The sequence below is a fragment of the Zeus faber genome (genome assembly GCF_960531495.2).
Source record: "Zeus faber genome assembly, chromosome: 11".
Taxonomy (NCBI): domain Eukaryota; kingdom Metazoa; phylum Chordata; class Actinopteri; order Zeiformes; family Zeidae; genus Zeus; species Zeus faber.
This window is the reverse complement of record NC_137205.1, coordinates 27,805,298-27,827,751: the sequence shown is the minus strand read 5'-3', so window position 1 is coordinate 27,827,751 and position 22,454 is coordinate 27,805,298. Positions and strand designations below refer to the sequence as shown.

The window sequence follows — 22,454 nt, the reverse complement described above, 5'->3', positions numbered from 1 at the left end:
TTGCGTGGAGGAAGGGAGGTTTTCGTGACCTCTGGCGTTCCTTGTAGGCCAGAAGGCAGCGTGTGGATAACACACAGCAGCCTGATCCTGAGCCATGTAGAGGAACCTTTCCACACCCCTGCGTCTGCCTACGAGGCCGAGGCAGCCTGACGGACACATGAGGCCCCGAATGAAACTCCTGACCGGACGAACAGGGGTATTTGAGAAATGAAAAAAAAAAAAGTTTGACATCCCAGGTTCCGTCCAAAACAGTCGTATCGCTTTCCGCCTTTGGGCTTTTAGGCTTTTTTTTTTTTTTTTTTTTTTTTTTTTCCCTCGTCGTTCAGTCATTCCGTGATTTATTTTTTCGCAAAACTAATATTTCAAACGGCTCCGTGAGAAATCCCGCTCTGGCTGCAGATTGCGGCCTGTAAACACAGCTGTAATTCTATAACTTTATTTAGGCTCAAGCTAAATAATGAAGCTCTTTGTTCAAGAGCTCGGAGTGATTGACCAATCCCCTCCTTCCTCTCAGTCTGTCTCTCTCTCTCTCTCTCTCTGTCTATACGTCTGTGTGTCTCTCTCTCTCTCTCGCTCTCTGTATACATGTCTAAGTCTCTCGCCCTCTCTCTCTCTCTCTCTCTCTCTCCCTCTCTCTCTGTCCCCGTGTCTATGTCTCTCGCCCTCTCTCTCTCTGTCTATACGTCTGTGTCACTCTCTCCCTCTCAGCCCCACCCACGCTGGTTGTCGTCACGCAGTGAGTGTCCAATCAGCTCGGGGTCCATTTGTCAATGTCAGGATCCCCGCCAATTGGACGCAGGCATGCTGATCCCCTCCGGCCAATGGCGGCGATCGGGGGCGCCGCTCGGCCGTATAAATAAACAATAACTTGTAAAGGTGGCACACACTTAATCCTGGAGGGGCTGCGTGCTGAAGAGCGGCCCCCGTTCCTCGTCCCCACCACATTGTTTACGCATCAATAATGGACGGAACAAAGTGATTGTGATGGCCCCGGCGTGCGCTCACATGTCGGCGGCCGGTCCCTGAGCGGTCCAGAGCGACCGGATTTTGGCAGGGAAATTTGAACCGTCTGCAGGGGGGGAAAAAAAGAAAAAGAAAAGAAAGTTTATTTTTTAAATTCTAATCGCGCCCTCACCTGAAAAGGCGAGCGGATCGCGATCCAACGGAAAAACGGGAACAAAGGGCCGCGAAATCGGGCCGTGGTTCCGCGCCGCGCGTCCACGTAGAGCGGTGTCAAACGCAGAGTGGTTGTAGAGCTTCAGGGAAGCCGCACCCGATCGTGTCTTCGGCTCGATCCTTCAGTAGAACAGCAGTGAGACAGCTGTGCTGAATGCATCATCTTTCTCAAATTTGGCTATTCGGAAACATTTACCTCAAAACGTGCCCCCTCCTGCGATCTCTGGCGCCCCCCTGTGGTGGCCGGGGCTCCCTAGGTTGGGAAACACTGCTGTAGGTGGCAATCAGTAAACGCTCGTACGATAATACAATCCTGAAGGGACTTTATTTTATGGGGATGTGAAAAAAAAAATTGACAAAGACAATGTCATATTTTTCGTCCCAAAATTGTCGTTACTTCATAAAGAGCCTCGACGATAGAACTCCGGTCACCGAACGAGTGTTGTTCTGCGCAACCCGCCTCCTCCCGCGTAAACCCACTGGCGTTTTTTGGTTGCCTCCACGACCCCCGGGTCGCAGGTTCTAAACCCGGCGACTGCGAAACGCACCCACCCGGGGGAAGGTGCCCTTGGGCCGGAGCGCCCCTAACCCCCCCCCCCCCCCCCCCAGCCGACCCCTGACCCCCTCCACCCGAAAGGCGTACGCGTACGGCGTGCGAGACTCAGGTGGGGGCGGGCGACAGCGGCCAATTAGTCACTCCCCTCGTTAGCGGGAGGGTGTAGCGCTCACCAGCTGAAGCCGAGCAGTGATGGATGGAGCGAGGCGGGGGGAGATTGATGAGAAGCAGCTCGCGGGCGGGAGGGAGGGAGGGAGGGAGGGAGGGAAGGCAAAAAACGCAGAAGAGATGAGTTTAATCTGAGGGGTTCCCACGCCGAGGTTCCCGCGTTCAAAGTTTCCCCCGTTTGAAATGTGCTCTAACGTTTAGCTTCCAGTTGTCTTCGTCTCCTTTTATCTCTCCCTCCGTTTCTCTTGCTCTCTCTCGCTCTCTCTCTGCCGCTACGCTTCCCTCACACTTCATCTCTCTCTCCCTCCCTCGCTGCGATAATTCCATGACTCAGCACTTGGGAGAACATAACCCAATGAACCCAGAACAGATGTACTGTAGGTGCGCGCGCACACACACACACATACGCACACAAACACACACACACACACACACACACACACACACGCACACACACACGCACACACGCACGCACACAGACGCATATAAACACGTAAAGTCATAAAGATTGATATAGCCACACACAAACACACATGTGCGTTCACCCCAAAAGAGCTACACACACGCAAACACTCACACACATGCAGATAAACACACACACACACACACACACACACACACACTAACACAGACACACATGCGCGCGCGCGCGCACACACACACACAGACGCACATAAACACATGAAGTCATAAAGATTGATATTGCCACACACAAACACATGTGCATTCAACCCAAAACAGCTACACACAATTCCACACACATACAGATAAACACACACACACACACACACACACACACACACACACACAAACACATGGACACACACAAACAGTTGGAATAGTGACACACACATATACAGATATGCACATGCACACACACTTACACACTGGTGGCTATAGCGATACACACACACACACGCACACATACACATACACGGTCATGATGACAGATACACACACACACACACGCATAGACATGCACACACAAAGTCACACCAGTTACCGCACACACACACACACACACAGACATACACACATACTTGGCACACAACGTGAAAACCCGCTTGCACAACCATGCAAGCAAAACCCACACTGTCCGTCAAAATACACACCCACACACACACACACACACACACACACACACACACACACACACACACACACACACACACACACACACACACACACTGTGTCAAAGTGCCAAAATGTGAATTGTGAGAGCAAACACGACGACCAACGCTGATGGATAAAAAACTGACTCTCTCTCTCTCTCTCTCTCTCTCTCTCTCTCTCTCTCTCTCTCTCTCTCTCGCCGCCTCTCGATCAGGGCCAGCGGTGTGTTCCACGCACCGCGAACTTTCCACGCTCGCTGCAGGACAAACTGACGGAGGGGGAAGGTGTTCTGTGGAACCCCCACCTGCGTCCCCCCCAGCTCGGCTTCCCTGGAAACAAAAGGAAGCGACGCGAAATGTGTGAAAGCACTGAGCAGAACGAAACCGGTTGGGAGGACGGCCCCGTCATGGAGGGAGCGGCCGAGGGGTCGACGGCGGGACCCGGATGGAGGCCCGTAGAGAAGCCTCCACCCGTCCAAACGGCCGGGCGACCTTTGCTTTGTTCTTTTGGTTTTCTTTTTTTCATTTCAGCGACATGGTCCGTTTTTCTATTTCCAAGGTTGGATGATCAGTCTTCCCTCAGACGGCCTCGGTGTTTGGCGCTGGCTGCAATAAGCCAAACCCAACCGAACGGGAAACGTTGACTTTTTTTTTTTGAAAACTGGAAAACCGTCTGAAGTCGATGAAGCGGTCGCACCGAGGCTTGATTTTAAGTCTTAGAAGCTGATGAGCGAGGAGCAGGATTTCAGACGGTGGTGCTGCAACGACAAACTGTCGTCTTACTCAAATGTGACATTTGGTTGTGTTTGCTTGATTCCCGGGCGTGGGGCTCTTTGAGGGTCGTCTTTTTCTCGTGTGGTTTATAAAGTTTTAATTTGTTTATTTTATTATTATTTTTATTTTAAAATCTTTATTAGTAATATGATAACTATATCATTATTAGTAATTTGTATTTATTTTACTTGTTGATCGCTTTTGTCGTCGAATTCTCTTCCATTTTTTTCCGCTTGTGCCGCTGGAATCAGTAGATGTCTTAAAGTGTTTTTAAAAACTGTGTGTGCGTGTGCGTGCGTGGAAAACGCGGAGCAGGCGGGGGAGAAAGCGAAAAAAGAAGACCGAGGACAAAAATAAAAAGAGCGAATGTTGAGCTATTTTATTTTCTGTCATTTTCTATTGAGTCGGCACCAAATCCGAGCCAAACATTATGTCAGTTTCCCTCACGTAACACTCTCTCTCTCTCTCTCTCTCTCTCTCTCTCTCTCTCTCTCGCTCCCTCCCTCCCTCCCTCCCTCCCTCCCTCCCATGATATCATCAGTTGCTGTGGATTATGTCGCAGCGGAAGTGTGTCTGAATCCACACGCCCAAAATGCTCTTATCCAAAAGGATAAGAATCCACTTCAAGGGAGGCGGATCCCTCGGCCCCTCAGCCCCTTCTCCCCAACCCCCCCAGACTCTGTTGTTGCAATCCAGGTACTGGTGCAGAGAGGGGAGTCGAACCAGCTCAGCTGGCATCCACGGACGTATTCTGTGTCTGTGGGAGCAGCACCATCACGCCACCAGGTCACCTTCACGATCAGCCCCGGTCCTCCGGGCGCTTGAAAATGCATCCTCGGCGTGCCGGCTTTCAAGGGCTCGTCGGGCAGCGCCGGGGCCACTGAGGCAGAGTGGAACCAGCCATCAAACTAAGTTCCACAGATACAGTACATCCTGGGGCTGTGGGAACAACGCTCAACGCCACCAGCAATCCTTGACACTTGGCCCTGTTCTCTAGGGTGTCTTTCAAAAAGCTCACTTGGCTTTAAAGCAGCACTATGTAACGTTTGGTTTTTGTATTTGGGGCCCCTACTGTTTCTGAGTCCAATTGCCCTTTTACACCACTGTCACAAAACTCGGCATCCGAAATTTTTATTTTTTTTTCTGACAAATCTGAACGTTATCGGTCACGTTTCAACGACAACGTCTATGTTACAAAAGCAAATATAATGTAGGCCTAGGTTACAACACCGCTTGCACACACCCCGCCGCTTCCAGGAGCCACGGACGCGTAGGTACCAGATGGGCTCGGCCTGCCAGATCGGCTCGCACGCGCAGCTCAGTGGGTGAAGCAAACCCTGTGGCGCAATGAAAGTGAGGGACAACTGGTGCGTCTCATCCTCACCGTCGGGGAGGTGGAGGAGCTACGTTTTGTATGACCAGTATAACCGGATATTTTTAACCAGCGAGGTTAGAATTCAAAGGTTTTTTTAAATTATTTTATTTTCACCATGCAAAGAAAAACGGTACTTACCAGTCATCAAAACCCTGAGCCAAACATCAAGGAAGTGACGTAGTGCCGGGAAAGGTAACACACTTTTCCCGCGGTTTCGTGCCCGAACACAGAAGTTACATGGTCCAAGAACGGCCGTTCGGGGGTTGGGTGGGAATGAAAGAGGTTCCATTCTCCTTATTACAAGGACATGTAGCATTAAAATGATTTTGAAGCTGCTATTTTAAGGTAGAAAAAAAAAAGTTACGTAACATAGTTACGTAGCGGCTTGTCCCTTTGAGCCACCACGCCTTTCCAGCTGAGGTTGTCTCCTCTGTTAATCTGATTCAAGGAACAACCACTGGACTTGAACCGCGACAGCAGCAGAACCCACCACACCACAGAGTCGCTATGATAGAGGAAACGTTATGAAGTGCCCTCTAGAGCGCCCCTGCGACAGAGGGCATTGTGCAGTGCCCGCAATTTTAGAGACCGTTGCTTCTGGCTGGTTCACACCACACGCTTGTAGTCTGGTTTCCCACTCGCAGGCAGTTTTTTGGAGATCGCCGGCAAAAGCCCCTGATCAGAGTCAAATCAGCACTCGCTCCCGTGAGCGACGGTCACCCCGTGTGAACTGTTAAAGACGCCATCCGGGAGTTTGTGGAACCTCGCGCTGATGCAGCGCAGATACCCAAGAGATAGCAAGGGAAACACCTGGACCTGTCACAGAGTCCAATGATGAGCCACAGCCAATGAGAGTAGGACACGGGAATAAAAGGTATTTTCGTTGCACTTCACTATTTAGTACACCCCTCCCCTCCCAGAGTGTAGGGTCACGTAGTGTGAACATCTCCGTCGGGGACGCGTCGTGTAGGCGCCTTTCGGTGCCCTTACGATAGATGATGACGAAGACAGACTCTCAGATCGTCCGCTGTGTGTGCCCTGGGAGGGAGGTCCCGGCTGACCCGACCAAGGTCTTCCTTACTGTCAAGGTCATTCTTTTCCCGCCGGGAGCTCCAGATCGCAGCGAATGGATGTTTTCCAGTCTCCGAATTAATCAATGTGTCTTGGAATTGGGACAACGCAAAACGCCCCCGCAGCATTATTGTCCCCAAGCTGGAATCCTTAAAGCGTTCGACAACTCAGCCACCAGAGGGCGACATGCTTTTTAGAAGCGCCGTCTGCGTTCTGCAATGTGAGCTTGTCACCACCAGGGGGCGATAGAGCAGGCACACGCCCCATGAGAGCGACTCCTCTGGTGCAAATGAAGTCAAATCCAGTAAATAAACTAAAACCTCAGAAACAGAAAGCTGCTGAAATGATAAAGGAATTAAAATAATCATAACTAATCAATTAAATACATTTAAGATCGTTTCGTTTTTCATATAATTTCAACCATTTTGTTTTTTTGTTTTTTTTGTGTTTGTTTTTGTTTTTGTTTTTGTTTTTGTTGTATTTATATTTATATGTTTATTATATTCATTAACTAACATTTTTTATTGCTACTTTCTATTGTTGCTCGTTTATTTAGAGTCACTTCCTTGGTAATGTAATGTCATTCCATTATGTTCATTATGCTTCTGGTATCTCTTAATGTTCTAATAAAGATTAAAGAAAGCAAATAATAATAATAATAATAATAATAATAATAATAATAATAATAATAAGCAAATAATTTGAAGAGGAAAAGCTCTTGGTAGTGGAATCCAAGTCCTGGACCCCAATGCCATCAATAAACCTCGACAATAAAAATACGACATTAGTCCAGCTAGTCCATTTATGTCCGATTAATTACCAAATTTCCCATTAATTTAGCCTCTCAGAAAATATAAACATCAAGAAGCGAAATAATTATGTCTGTCACTTGTCACACCGGTCATCGGGGATAAATGCTAACAAATGAATTATTTAGGGGCGTTAAACTGCTCGATGTTCGATTGCGAGGATAAATAAATAAAATCTGGGAGTATATTTCGTTTGGAATAATTTGTTGTGTTTACGCTCACAAAGACCAATGACAAAGAAAATCTCTGAGTATACATGGAAATCATCCATTTATTGTTATATATTGTTTATGGCTCTGCATATAAAAAAATTATATATATATATATATATATATATACATATATATGATTATTTTTTTAAGGGCCAATGTAACACACATTTCCTGAAACCGCCACGCTGCCATATCCAACTAAATGTAATAAAATAAAATAGTTTCTGACGTGACTGTGCGTGAGTTGGGCCTAGAAACTGGAAAAAATGGGCCTTGCCAAAAAATAGCCAATCGCGTCGCAGGCCACAAACATCTAATCCCCCATTGGCTGTTTCAACGTAGGCGTGCGTCGGTGACGTCGGCTCGTGTCAACCAATCGGATTGCGCGCAGCCCCCCCCCGGTGCATATTCCCTTCATATTACGCCTACGTCACATATCGAATGCTGATTGGTCGAAACGGCGAGTGCGCGTCGAATCCGGGTTTGCCTGCACGGGCCCCACGCGGGATCAGCGCGAGAACATTCAAATCTGACAAAAGATTGTTATTGTTCTCTTTCCGTTTTCAGAGACGAGTCCGTCATAAAACCAACAAATGCCAAGCAGACATGTCATAATTAAATCTTTTTATTTATTATTTTTATTTATTATAACTTCACAAATAACGACCAAATGCCAAATCCGTTTTCATCGAAAACGTCACAAAAAAAAAAAACCCAATTCACTTTTCTTTGGCTTTTCAGCTATGAAAATGTTTTATCTTTATAAAACTAGAAGTTAGGCTGTACTAGTAAAATAGAGGAGGCTGGTTGTTCTGCTCTGTTTCAAAACGCGTGGAGGCCTGTGTGCGTGGGGGGTTCACCGGGAAACTCACGTTAGTTCTACGTGGGTAAAATAGCAACAGAAGAAAAGGGTTCAATTAATATTCTAAGAGATCAGTGCAACTCTAACATATTGCATTTTTCCACAAGCGTGAGACACACACACACACACACACACACACACACACACACACACACACACACACACACACACACACACACACACACACACACACACACACACACACACACACACACACCTTGAAATACATTTCTATGACACAAAATAAATGACACTACTGGCACAGAATGGGGATTAAAAAAAACAACAAATAAAAGAAACTAGGCAAACTTTACATAATATAAAGCAATGATTATTACAAATTGTAGTGTGTTATTTTACACCATGATCGGCTTGATTGAATTAGACATCACCGCCAAAACTAAAGTAGTTTTCTCGTAGAGATTGTACAGATTTCACTTTCAGAAAATAGTACCAAAATGACATTTTACGTTTTTTCAACGTGTTGGATATTTGATTAATTTAACTGAGTAACATCATTCATGGGCACCAAGCTCCTGGTCCAGTCACTAACCGGAATAATTTAAAACATTACATTTTACACGAAAAACAACATATTAGTTGCACTGCAAAAAACTAAAGAAAAACAAACAAAAAACTATTGGCCAAAAAAAACTAAAAAAAACACAACATATGCATCAATCATGAAAACATAAATAAGCGAAATTTCCCTTTAATGTTCAATAAAATAAAGGTTTTAGCCTCCACATCGCTCGAGAGGTTGTTTGTTCCAGCCGCGTCATTTCAGGATGGACCATTTGATCTGCTCCTTCGCTGACTGCAGCACCTATACACACAACACACTGTCAGCAATCAAGACGACACCAACAACAATAATACAAATAAAAGTTCACACACACACACACACACACACACACACACACACACACACACACACACACACACACACACACACACACACACACACACACACACACACACACACCATTTATTCATCTTTCATATAGTTTTGAAATAACTGACATGGGCAGAGTGAAGCTATTTTACCATTTTACCACTAGAGGGCAAATGGAGATGGAAATATAAGGCCATAAAAGGCCTCAGTCGAAATCATATGAATGTTCTTTGATGCGATACTAGAATGACATAAACATTTAAAACCGGCAAGTAGCTACTGCATATCAGTGGAGAGTTTGAGCGTCTGAAATCCCATGAATGTATTGAACTACAACCAGAGCAATATTCACCAAAAGCCACGTTCAATGTTTTATTAAAAAAATAAAAAATAAATACACAAAACACACATGGTTACATTCAACCATTTTTGTTTATGAAATAATAATGATCATAATGATAATAATAACAATAATGATGATACTTTTGGATGAAAGTCTTGCATCTTTCAATAACTTTCGATGCAACTCAAGTTAGAAATTATTATTTGTTTATATTTATAAATGTATTAGGATCTTCCCCCGTCAGCCAGTGCAGCTTTTTATTTCATTTCACCCTTTTACCAGTCAGTGGTTTGTTGACCCAATTTATTTTATTTCCTCACATTACCAATAGAGTTATTGTGACTTTATGGGATCATGAGGTTATACTTAAAAAATAGTATTAATGTACGCATAAAAGTACCATTTCAATATTTTGGTCTGGAAAAGGTTTTGAAGAGTAGTATCGTATTTTTCTTTGAATTTATATGTCTTTAAGGGGGGTCCCTTCATTGTCGTTGCCAAAAGCACTGTCATGCTGATTTGAACATGAAGCCCTGGACTGGAATTCAGATTGAGATTGGACTGGAATTCAGATTGAGATTGGACTGGAATTCAGATTGAGATTGGGTGTAATACCACTTTCTGACGGCAGGTGGCATCTGGAACTTAGTTTTGTTTTTTTTAAATGACTGGACTCTGGAGACAGAGCTTGGAAATTGTCTCTCATCGACATGAAGATAACGCCACAAACGTCCTCGTCACACGACCAGGCATTCATTTGATATGAAACGATTAAAACATTTTTCAACCGATGACTCACCTCCCTCGGGATTTTAAAACCACAATATAATGATGCTCGAGCGTTTTTTTTTAAATTTTTTAATTCATTTAAATTTGCAGTCTGAAAAAATAAATAAATAAAGATAAAATAAAATCACGTTGCACGCGGAAGGTGAAGCCTCCTATGGCAGTGAGCAGCAAGACACTTACGTTAGTGGTTAGAGCCAGTTTCTCTGTTATGTGCTGTCAGGGCGAGAGCAAGAGGTTAGCCAGAGGTTTAGTCTGCTCTACGCACAAGGCGCGACATGCGACACACACACACACACACACACACGAAGGGAGACACAGAGCCACGTTGCATCACATGAGCGTCCCGAATAACCAAATACACCAAGACTTAAAGCACGCTGATGCCCGTTGGCGACCGGGCGTCAACCGAGCGAGTCGAAAATGCGGATGCGGAAAACTCCTCCGAACTCTTAGATAAACAGCTTGAGGGAACAGGTGGATGTTCAATTTCCGACCACACCCCGGCTTCAGTTTGGAGAAGAAAAAAAAAAATTAGGGGCAGAGGTGTTCACAGCAAAGCACCGTCCAGCCTCCATTCCACTCAATTCACGAATAGAATATAAACAGTACATTGATGAGGTCAGCATTCAACCTCCTCAAGGCCCCTTTGAGACAGCGCCTAACTAGCTGGTGTATATACATATTTTATATTTGAAAACTCAACACCTGCTTCTTCCTTCCTCTGAACAAGGCATGTTGAGCATGAAAGGGAGGTCAGGTGCAGCGGACGGAGGACGCGTGTCGGCAGTCGCTCAGACGAAGGCAAACGCAGTATAATGATGACTATGTGAGGAGATTTACTGGTGTGTGTGTGTGTGTGTGTGTGTGTGTGTGTGTGTGCGCGCGCCCCCCCCCCCTTTCTCTTACCTGGGCCACGCTCTGCTCGGATAACGGGTTGTCATCCGCCTGCAACAGAATTAAGATGGAAATGAGAGCGAGAGACAAACAGAGCGGGGAAAGTGAGGGCAGAACTCAAGGAGCCTGCATTGAAATGCAACGAGGGGAAGTTAAAGGGCCTCCACGTCTTATCTGCGAAATTGATTTTCACGGCAGGGTTAGGCGGCGGCTCGACTGTTTAGTTCACGGCAGAAACACACACACACACACACACAGAAACCACAAACCACCCTTGTCCAATCAAATTACTCGACCGGAATTTTATTCAAACACAACAGGAAATATAGTGTTAAAAAAAGAGATAATATAGTTGGAGAATAAAGAACAAAATGAATAAAAATATGAAAAACAAATAAAGTGATAATAATAATAATAATAACAACAACAATACTAGGTCTATAAAATTATTTCTATAAAATAAACCTAAATAATATTTTATAGAGCTAAAAAATGTTATATTATTTAATTGAGGTTTGCCATTGACTGTCTTTGGAAAATAAAGAGTACTGCAGCACACCTAGTGGGCAAGTATGGTACTGCAAGCACATGCTCACATGACGCGTGTTAACGGTGCAGTGTGCAGAATTTACAGAACGGACTTGGCAGAAATGGAAAATAATATTCATAAGCATGTTTTAATGAGTGTATAATCCCATTAAAATGAGAAAAGTTGTGTTGGCTTTACCTTCGAATGAGCCGTTTTTGTTTACATAAGGAGCGGGCACGCCTCCACGGAGGCCGCCATGGCGCAACATGATCTGCAAACTTCACCGCTAGATGCCCCTAGGTCCTGCACACTGCACATTTAAGGAAAACCTCATTGGCTTCAACCAGAGAAGCTCGCTCTGCAGCTCTGCTTCAAAGCAACGCGGTCTCACAAGTCGGGGGGGGGGGGGGAGGGGTTGCGTTTCTGTAGTTGTTATCAGCGAATCAGAAACACCCAAATGTTTATGATAAGATCACATGACCATGCAGCGGCCTCACCTGTATCCGCTCTCCACCTCTAACCGGGATATTCCGCTACACTGTCTGCACTGTCCTCGACTCCCCGCCCTCCATTCTCCCATTCATTCTCTCTCTCTTTACCCATCTTGTGCCGTTCGCGGTCCGGGGCCCGGATTACATAATATACCAGCATAGTATTTAGAAAGAAAATCTCCATAGCAACCGTAATATGCTCAAATTATATAGTACCTCCAGGGGAAATGTACTTGTATTCAAACACTGCACATTACAATGCATTGCGAGGGCAAATGCACGGGAAAAGTTGCCCCACAGCGTCGGCATTAACCCTCGACACGCTGGAAGGAGGCAGGGGGGCGATGACGTGGCGACGTAGCTCCATGTCGTTTCAGACGTAGCGGGAGAACCGGTCCTGCAGGGAAACAGTGCCACCTGCTGCCCCGTCATTGGCGCCGCTCGCTTATCTATCCATAAATTCATCATCCAGGACTATCCCCCCCCACCCCAATTTGGCTCTCCCTCTCCCCCTCCCCCTCTCTCCACCTCTCTCGCCCTCCGTCTCTCCACCTCTCTCACCCTCCGTCTCTCTAGGGCAGTTGGCTTCTCTCTGTCTGTCCGTCTATGTTACCGGTGATGTAATCGAACAGGACGAAGCCATAGGCCTGTTCTGACACGAGCTGGACCAAGAGGGAAAGGAGAAGGAGACAGAGGGAGAGACACAAGAGGGATGAGGGTGAAAGAGAAAGGGGAGGGGAGGGGGGACGGGAAAGGAGAGCACAGTGAAGAAAACAGAAGGTAAAAAACACGAGAGGCTCTCGGGCGGCTGTGTCGGAGAGGTGCGCTCCATCCGCCGCGTGCGTTGCGACGCCGTCGTTGTTGTCGTCCTCCCCCGGCTCTCCGTTTTTTGGGGCGGCCCCCTCCCCCCGACGGACACACGCGTCTTCAGAAAACTTCCAAACTGGGATGTAATTTGATTGGCTGAGATGCGAGGAGGGGCCGGCGTGACTCACCTTGTAGTTGACCTTCTGCAGGACCTGCTGGGGGTCGCTCTCCAGGATCACCCTGGGGGTCGGGAGAAGCCGTTTAGGAACTCCAGAGCAGAGATCAATTTACCGCCAAACACAGACAATTCCCCACATTTTCCTTCTTGTCCCATCCATCCCTCCGTCTTCCCTACCCGCCGTCGATGATTTCGTCCACCACCAGGAACACTCCTTCCATGTTGTCCAGTAAACACCTGCGCTCCACGTTCTTCCTGCAGGAAACGAACCGCACGGCGACTCATTACCGAAAAAACTGAAGAATTCACTTGAGAGGAGTCATCATAAATTTTTTTTTTTTTTTTTAAGTACATTTTTTAAACCTAGATATTTTTATAAGTTTCTCAACGTTACACCTTAATTTCCTCATGTTTAGTTGATAAAAAAAAAATTAAGTCGGTACAATGATATTGGCGTAGACCGTCGTAGCATATATCTCTATGGATTTGAGAACAATTGGAATTTTGTCAAAAAAAAAAAAAAAAATATTTATACAAATTAAAAGTTTTAGTTCAGTCAGAGAAAAAGCTCTCAGAATTGTTTCGTTCGTGAAGAAAAAAAGTTTTGACCAAACTGAAATGCATTACGCTCTACTGGGTGAGAAAAGAACGTTAGAAAGAAAGATATGAAATCATAACTTCATATTTGGACATTTCACTCATATTTCTCCGCATTTCTCTCTCCCCATCTGTTTAATTTCTTCCCTTCTCTCCTGTGTGTCTATCCATTCATCTGTGACTTAATGTGTGTGTCTCTCTGCATTGCCACTGCATCGGTTGCTACGGCAACCACGGCAGCTGCCGTGCGGTTGATAACGGTGCAGTCAACAGTGCAGTTTGCTGTGGACGCGGACACACACGCACAAAAAGTAATAAAATAACCGGTGTGTTTGCCCCTCTAGCGTGCCGTTTTTCCCCCAAATACCCGCAGTTTTGTTTTTTTTTGGACACACACACACACACACACACACACACACACACACACACACACACACACACACACACACACACACACACACACACACACACACACACACACACACACACACACACACACACACAGAAAGTTTGCTGCCGTAGGATGCCACAAATATTCTATATCCATGTCGAGGAGAAGTTGTTTGTTTTGCGGAGCTGTGGCCTAAATGCTATGCCACCCCTCCCCCCCCTGCAGCTGTCCCAGAATGCATTGCAGAGGCGCGAGGACAGGGAACCTGTTCCAGGGCAGATCAATGTTTGCGTAAAGCTGAGAGCGAGAGGGTTAGTTTGTTCCTGAGACGCTTTGAGGGGACGCACCTGAGGATCTGACTGAGGGAGTCAAACAGGCAGTTCAGCACCGACATCAGCATCAACTGGAGAGAGAGAGAAGGGGAGAGAGAGAGAGAGAGAGAGAGAGAGAGAGAGAGAGAGAGAGAGAGAGAGAGAGAGAGAGAGAGAGAGAGAGAGAGAGAGAGAGAGAGAGAGAGAGGGGGAGAGCAAGCGAGAAGGGGAGAGAGAGGGCAGAGCGGGAGAGAGAGGGAGAGATGGAGAGAGGGAAAGGGAGGGAGAGAGTGGGGGAGAGGGAGCAAGAGAGGGAGCGGAAGAGAGAGGGAGGGGGGGAGGAAGCAAGAGGGAGAGGGAGAGGGAGAGAGAGAGGGAGCGAGAGAGATAGATGGGGAGAGTGAGAAGGCGAGAGAGAGAGGGAGAGGGGGAGGAGAGAGAGAGGAAGAGGGGGAGAGGGAGAGGGAGAGAAAGTGAGCAAGCGAGATGGGGAGAAGGAGAGAGAGAGAGGGAGAGTGAGGGAGAAATAGAGAGAGAGAAAGGGGGGGGAGAGGGGAGAGAGAGAAGGAGAGAGAGAGCAAGCGAGAGGGGGAGAAGGAGAGAGAGAGCAAGCGAGAGGGGGAGAAGGAGAGAGAGAGCGAGAGAGATAGAGAGAGAGGGAAAGGGAGGGAGAGCAGGAGAGAGGGAGAGAGAGAGAATGTCATTGACCAGGCCAGTACCCGGAGGGGAACCTTTTAAATGGAAGCTGCTCTCACCTCGTTCTCCTGCGGGCTGCCAACCACGTAGAAGAAGAGGTCGATGCTGCCCTTATACACGATGGTCATCCCCTCCAGGAAAGCAATCTCATCTAGGAGGAGGAAGAGAGAGGGAAACACCCGAAAAACACAATGTCTTACTCAGACCATTCTGGCCAGAGACACTAACAATGAGTACTTTTTTGGTCAAATGGTCAAATAGAGTGAACACCGCAGTCTGAGTCATTTCAATTAAGTGTTTTCTTAAATAACAAAAAAAAAACAAAAAAAAAACAATAAAACAAATGTTGCAGTTATTTTTCCTGCTCTCCTGCACACTTCCACCGCTTTGGCAAAAACAAAAACAAAAAAAAAATAATAATAATTAAAAAAAAATAATAATAATAAAAAAATAAAAATAATAAAGAATAAAAATAAAAAGTCTGCATACCGCACAAGTTTATCCAAAAATGACTCAAGGGTTCAAGCTAGGCTTTCAATTATCGGTAATAATTAGTATGGGAGTATGGGAGATGACATCTACTTACTATCTAACATTTTTAGCAAGACAATTCACCACCGACTCCATTTTCGATGACGGCGACAGCCCTTCACATACGCCAAAACAAAACTCTCCCCCCTCGCTCCGTAGAAATAAGAGCAGAGGAATCTACGCTGCCGAAGGGGGGGAGGGGGGCTGGGGAGGGGGGGGCAAAAGGAATAAAGAGCGGTGAAAGGTAAGAAGGGAGGGGCCAACGGGGGAACCAAGGACGGAGGAACGGCAGAGGAAGTGAGGTGAGCAAAAAGAGGGGTGGGGCGGAGAGCAAGGACAGAAGCGAACGCGCTGCAAAAGGAGGTCCGGGGACAAAGGGAGGATTCCTGGGACGGCGCAATCGGAGCCCTCTCCCGAAAAGGAAAGCCCAGAGCCGGCGGCAGCTTTCACCTCGGTCCGACTAAGGACTGAGGTGGCTCCAATTTTAACCCCTTAAAAAAAAAAAATAATAATAATAATCAAAAATCATGGGTCCTAAAACTTTATATCTTAAAAAAAACAAAAAAAAAAACCTACTTTTTATTTTATATATACTACCACAGTTCCAGGCGTCTCCGTCACTCAAAACACATAGTTCTACGTCGCTCGCTGCCGTGACGCGTCCATTCACCGCCTCCGCTCCTGCCCGCTGTGCTTTAAGCGCCGAGGGTTTTCGGCCTTTTTTTCCAGGCCTCCTGTATAAACGACGCTCGGCGAGGAGAAAAAGCGACGCCCGAGCCGTCAGACACCGGCGGAGAAGGTTCTCAACCTTCAGAAAACTAAAAAAAGTCTTTGAGGCGTTGCCGCGTTTCTTTTTTGTCGCTCCGGAGAATGAGGATCTGATTTGTTTACCGCTCGTCGCCATGGTGACGTTCCAGCAGCAAAACAAAGATAAATCTTTCGTGAGATTGCGTTTCTTTATCATGTCGGTTGTAGGAGCCTGAGAGGCTGTTGGTTTTGTTGGTGTTTTTCTTTTTCTTTTCTTAACCCGAGAAACATCGGCCTCAAACAAAATTCGCCGGTGGCCGCGTTTTCCCGCGCGGCGGGTGGTCGTCGGGGCAGGGTTGTGGTTTGGGCCGGGGAGCCGTTTCAACTCGGGTTTGGTCTACGTGGAGAAGGAGGAGGCAGTGCTGTGGCTCAGGCTCTCCACCGCCTCGCGCCGCTCACGTCGCCCCAACGCGACGCCGATCGAGACAATCTTTCCTGCCGCGCTGCTTGAATACCAGGGGACCGTCTCACGCGTGTGGATGAGGTGGGGGACTTACTGTCAGCCTTGTGCGTCTTGTTGAAAACATTCCTCTCGAAGTTCTTCTGCTCCTTCATGGAGGGGTACAGCGCCGGGTCGTAATACTGCAACACATGAACGGGTGAGAAAGCAAAACAAACGAACGAGAAAAAAAACAAAAAAAACAAAACAGGTTCCTTTTCCCTCCACCGCCACTGCCTCTGGATCACCGCCGCTTGCACGACGGAGAAGAAACCAAAATAAACCAATTATAATCCGCCTCGCGGCAAAATTTGATTAAGACCGAAAACTGATAAGAATATCGACGTACTGACTTATTACGGAGGACCCGTGGGACATCATGTGGCGCCTTTTCAGCAAAACTCCAGTTTTGTGTCAGAAATATAAAAGTGTATTTGCCGTCACACAGGTCGCAACAGGTATTCTAACGAGCCAGACATCACAAAGCTAACCTGGTTAAAGAAGTGGAAGGTTTGCGTCAGTTGAAAAAAAAAACAATAATTATAATAACTCTACCCATTAACGTTACTGTGACGCGCTTTAAATATATATATATATATTTTTTTAAATAAAGCCTCGTGATCCAATTTACCTTTGAGAGGAGTCGGTTGCCGTCATTGTCGAGGATGAAGAGAGCTTTCACCGTGTAGAGGGAAGGTTCCTGGAGAGAAAAAACACACACACACACACACACACACACACACACACACACACACACACACACACACACACACAATCAGCATACGGCGCCTTGTGATCTGAACAGGACACTTCTCACTGCAGGATGAGAACAAACAGGGAGATGCAGACGCATCCCCGTCGCTGCAGGGCTGAGCGAGCAGGACCGGGACAAAGTTCTGTTATGCACTGACCAGCTTTTATTCACAGTCAGAGTGTATCACAGAACTTGGACCAGGGACTGAAAGGGGTCCGCCGTCCTGCCTCGGGTGGGGGCGAGGGCTCGCCCCCGGCGCGCGGGCTTCTCCTTTTTGTCGAACGGGTCATCCTCATGTTTTTGGGGCGATTAATTCATGATCGCACCACAGGAGGGCGAAGGTGGACGCAAATAGTAATATACAGTGCAATAAGACCGCGCACGCACGCACACACGCACGCACGCACACACGCACACACGCACACACTTCGAAATTCTACTAATATACATTTCAGCATTAAACAGTGAAGGAGGAACGCAGCGACGCCGCCGTGTCCTCCTCCGGCTCTGAAACACAGTTGAGATCACTGGAGCACGTGTCGACGTTGCGACACGTGATTGGCTCAGAACCGGAAGGCGGCTCCGGGGGGGGGGAAATCGGACACGCATCGCCGTAAAATAAAACAAAATGAAGAGCCGTAATCGAATTCGGCCGAAAAGAGGCTCCCGGAACGCAGCTGCAGGGCATACGCGATAGGGCGGTTATTTTGCGGAACAGCAGGTTGGGGATCAAACCCACCGTCGCTGGTTTTCTACGGACATGCTGCGTCCTCCTCGTACGTGGGGGGAGAGACTGAACTCAACGGGCAGCATCTCACACACACACACACACACACACACACACACACACACACACACACACACACACACACACACACACACACACACACACACACACACACACACACACACACACACACACACACACACACACACACACACACACACACGAGCCTGTTGAACGGGGCCGTACCCGATCCCTGCAACGGCCCAGTCCTCGGGGCTGGGAGCGCTTCGGTCGGCGGGGAAGGGAGAGGGAGGGGCCCCACGAGGGGCCCCACGTTCATCCCAATTTTGAAGAGGCATCGCACGCAAGTGACGCCTCCGCAAAACATCCGGGGCCGGGACCGAAACTCTAAAACTTTCACGCTTGAAAACACTCTGCGGCGATGGCGAACCCTTCCCCCGCGGGACAAGATGCCGAGCGTCGCCTCGCAATGACTCTGCCGCCCATGGAATATATTTCGGAGAAAAAAAAGAAATGACTTTCAAGTTGTGTCAATCCTACTCCACACATCATTCCTTTTGCAATCGAGTGTCTGGACTCTTTTAAATATTCATTATTCCGAGCAAAGTGTGATTCAGCTAAAAACTAGCCTGGGTTGTTTTTAAAGTCGTTTTTCCACAGTATCGCAGCCGTTAAAGAGAAAATTGGAAAGGAAAAAAACAAGCAATAATAATTCTTAAGTCAAACTGCGCCGCCTCCCTCCCAATACGGAGCGGCTGTGGGAGGAGCCGACGCCTTATGAGGAGGGAGGAGCCGGACGGCGGGAGGAGCCAAAACGTGGACCGGCTTTTCGTCGACCTGGCAACTTTCGCGATCGAGGTCGGAGAGACGTGCGCATTGTGTTCTTTCTTTTTTGCAGCTATCCTCTCCCCACAGCGACGCACACAGACCGAGGAGGGCCTCAACTTCCCAGAAAGTGCATTTCTTCCTCCGGCGTCTGGCCCCCGCGTGCGTGCGCACGCTCAACAAGCGACGTATCCTGGCGCAGGAATCGAGAGTTTCAGAAAGGAATTCCATTGGCCCAATAAAACTAGAACACACACACACACACACACACACACACACACACACACACACACACACACACACACACACACACACACACACACACACACACACACACACACACACACCGCCCCGTCCGCAGCCCTGCCAGCGTCCTCCTAACAAAGGGGGGAAAAAAATAAATAAAAAAAATCAATGAAACGGAACTTTGAGAACGTGGAGGCGTAGGACTAATGTGCATTGCGAAATACAAAATTTGTCTTTTGACCCTTTCACGGTGTACGACGCCAAAATACTCAACTGGTTACCGCTCACTTCAGAATTTTCACAGAACGTGCGCAATCTGCCGAGGAAGAGGTCCAAATAGAATTAAAGGTCCCCTGGTCAGCGATGCATTGAAGTTTAATTCATCTGGCTCTATTTGACAGACTGTCACCGAATTGACACCTGTGGTGCAACTGGACTGGTCAGGGAGGGGTGAGGGGGGCGGTTAAAAAGGAACAGAAAGAGGATGTCGTTTAGAAAAAGGTGACCGGCGACAATCAAAAAGGAAAAAAAAGGGGAAAACAAAATAGCAACTGGAAAGAAATGGAGGGAGAACCAGTGCCAAGGGGGAGAATGGAGAAAGGGGCAAAAGAGACCCCCAGAATAAAGCGAGGGGAGATGTGGGAAAACAGCAAGATGATAAGGAGGCAAACGAGAGGGAGGAAAAAAAAAAAAAAGAAGAAACCAAAAGAAATGTAACTCAGAGAGAGAGAGACAGCGAGAGAGAGAGAGACAGAGCGAGAGAGAGAGGAATACAGAGAGAGAGAGAGAGAGCGAGCGAGAGACAGAGAGAGCTGCTAAAATGGAGCTCCAGCCTGCAGGGGAAGGGTGGACGTGGCACCTACTGTGTTCTACACGTCGACCGATTTGCGCACACACACACACACACCCACACACACGCACACACGCGCGCGCGCGCACGCAAGCACGAAAGCACGCACACACGCCAGCAGGATCCGAGACACTTCCACGCAGGCCTACAGAACCTCCTGCCGCCAGGAGCAAAGACTGTTTAGAACACGCATGAGGGAGGAGATAACAAAAACCACAACTTTTATTACGTTAGATCATGCTTTTTTTCTTCACTATTATTATTATTTTATTTTTTTTTATTTAGGACGCGGTAAACTTCTAGGGCTGTGCTTGGATGGAGGCGGCCGCGCTAGTTATTATTATCATTATTATTATTATTTATTTTTACGCGGACAGATGTCCTGCTGGGAATAAAAAGTCCTGCTCAACCCAAACTGTCTGTCACACATCGTGACTGTAAACACTCTGAATAACACCGCTCAGCGCTGTAAATAGCAGCTCGCCGGGATCCGATCCGGTTCGGACAGTCGCGTCCTCTTCACCGCGATCACCGTAAAGCAACAAATGGCTCCAACGTCGGATCTTTCGCCGAAAACCGTCAGCCAACGCGCGCGCACGCACACACACACACACACACACACACACACACACACACACACACACACACACACACACACACACACACACACACACACACACACGAACGTACTTACGTACATACGTACGCACGCACACACGCACACGCTCTCTGTCAGCCCCGCTGCTTTTATCGCCGTTTTCTTTTTTTTGTTTTGGTTTTTTTTGGTCGCCCAAACCCCGCAAGGAAATGCCCACACGCCGGACGGCCGCTTACCAGGGACGTGGAATCCATCGCGGCTGCGCTCGGTGTTGACGTGGACAGCCCGAGCTGTCATCCCAGTGCGGCTGCGGGGCGAGGCGCGTCCCCGCGGCGGACCGACGAGGCGCGCCCGCGCGGCCAACCGGATGGACGGAGGCGGCGACGCGAGATTCGCCAACGAGCGGGTCGTTTCAGTGCCGCGGGCGGGCGGCGAAAAAGGAGTGGGGCGAGCGGGCTGAGAAGAACCCACCGAGGACTAAATCAGAGTCCGAGGCACCTGGTGTGGGACTGGTTCGCACCTTCCGCCGGAATAATAACAATTTCGACGGGAGAAGAAAAGTAAAATGTGGTTCACACTTTGCATTTATCTGCCAAAATAAATATCATTCAGACAACCAGCGAAACGGTTTCACGGTGCCGGTTTGCGTGTTCTCCTCCTCAACGACTAATTTTGACAGAACAATGTGATTCTTGTGAGAATTCCGTTCACCGTTCGGTGCCTGGAGACTCATCCCGACTCCCCTTCGTCGTTCCCGGAAGGAACATCGGAACGGAAAATTATACGACTCCTTGTTCCCGCCCTGAGAGTCGCCGAGAAGCGACTCTGAAAGAACGAGTCGAACCTTTCAAGGCAGGAACGGAGAGGCCACGGCGCGTTTTTAATCCCCGGCTCCTGGATTCCGCTTTCACAGTAAAAGCCCCCCCCCCCCTTAACTCAGCATCGTAGAAGTACAAGTACGAAATAGTTGCTGTAGTTAAGTAGATTTTTTTTTTTTTACTCTGTGTTACTTGAGTTAAAAATAATCAGGGTCCAATCAAAGTTCTGATTTAGGATTGGTCGATGATTCATTATGTCCCTATAATTTTCAAATGACTATGATTCCAACCATACTGGTTTATTTTAAGGTTTGGGGAAACCCCTGTGCAAGGATATAAGGGAAAACATATCACTTCGACCACTTTTTTTTTTTTTTTAAACAATATTAGGGATTAATTCAAAAGTGTTTATAAATGACTGGGCATTGGACGGACCCTTTCTGCGCAATGAAAACGCATACGCGATCGTTCCACGTAAGTAAACGTAGTCCAAACCAATTAAAGGACTTCAGATTTACTATCGGCCACTGGGAGAACGACCTCGAAATGGGGGGGGGGGGGGGGGGGGGGGCTCATACCATTTCAGATTTGTTTTCTTGGTCCCGTTGCTGCTTTGAATATCACTCGCTGCTAAGTATGGGAATTGTTTTGTCTTTACCGAGTAGAACCGTCTGCGGGAACAGCTGCGCAGCCCCACTTCGCTCGAACGCAATATGTGGCGCGAGCCGTCTGAACCGGAACTCGGGGAACAACTCGCCCCGCCCTGCTCGGAGCAGGGCGACGTGGGGCATTCAAGTCGGAA

General features: G+C 47.6%; 1 protein-coding gene across 3 annotated transcripts; it reads right to left on the bottom strand.

Moving 5' to 3' along the window:
* Positions 1 to 7,862: 7,862 nt before the first annotated feature.
* On the bottom strand, positions 7,863 to 22,340 carry copz2 (COPI coat complex subunit zeta 2). Of its 3 annotated transcripts, none has more exons than XR_013844394.1 (10): positions 22,231 to 22,340; positions 17,445 to 17,513; positions 16,872 to 16,956; positions 15,096 to 15,187; positions 14,377 to 14,432; positions 13,219 to 13,296; positions 13,052 to 13,103; positions 12,618 to 12,718; positions 11,049 to 11,087; positions 7,863 to 8,941 (listed from the first exon to the last, which is right to left on the bottom strand). XR_013844394.1 is itself a non-coding variant. In XM_080009410.1 (9 exons), exons 1-9 carry the CDS (start codon positions 21,086 to 21,088, stop codon positions 8,894 to 8,896), a joined length of 537 nt encoding a protein of 178 aa, XP_079865536.1. In that variant the 5' UTR covers positions 21,089 to 21,164; the 3' UTR covers positions 7,863 to 8,893. The 3 variants fall into 3 exon arrangements, 1 of the variants encoding a protein (XP_079865536.1); XR_013844395.1 differs by lacking the exon at positions 22,231 to 22,340 and adding an exon at positions 21,071 to 21,164; XM_080009410.1 differs by lacking the exons at positions 12,618 to 12,718; positions 22,231 to 22,340 and adding an exon at positions 21,071 to 21,164.
* Positions 22,341 to 22,454: the final 114 nt, after the last annotated feature.

Coding starts and splice junctions, on each gene's coding strand:
- copz2 (XM_080009410.1), bottom strand. Junction 15,188..16,871: donor CAAGACGCACAAGGCTGACA/GTAAGTCCCCCA, acceptor TCCTCCTCCTAG/ATGAGATTGCTTTCCTGGAG. Junction 13,104..13,218: donor GACGAAATCATCGACGGCGG/GTAGGGAAGACG, acceptor CCCGACCCCCAG/GGTGATCCTGGAGAGCGACC.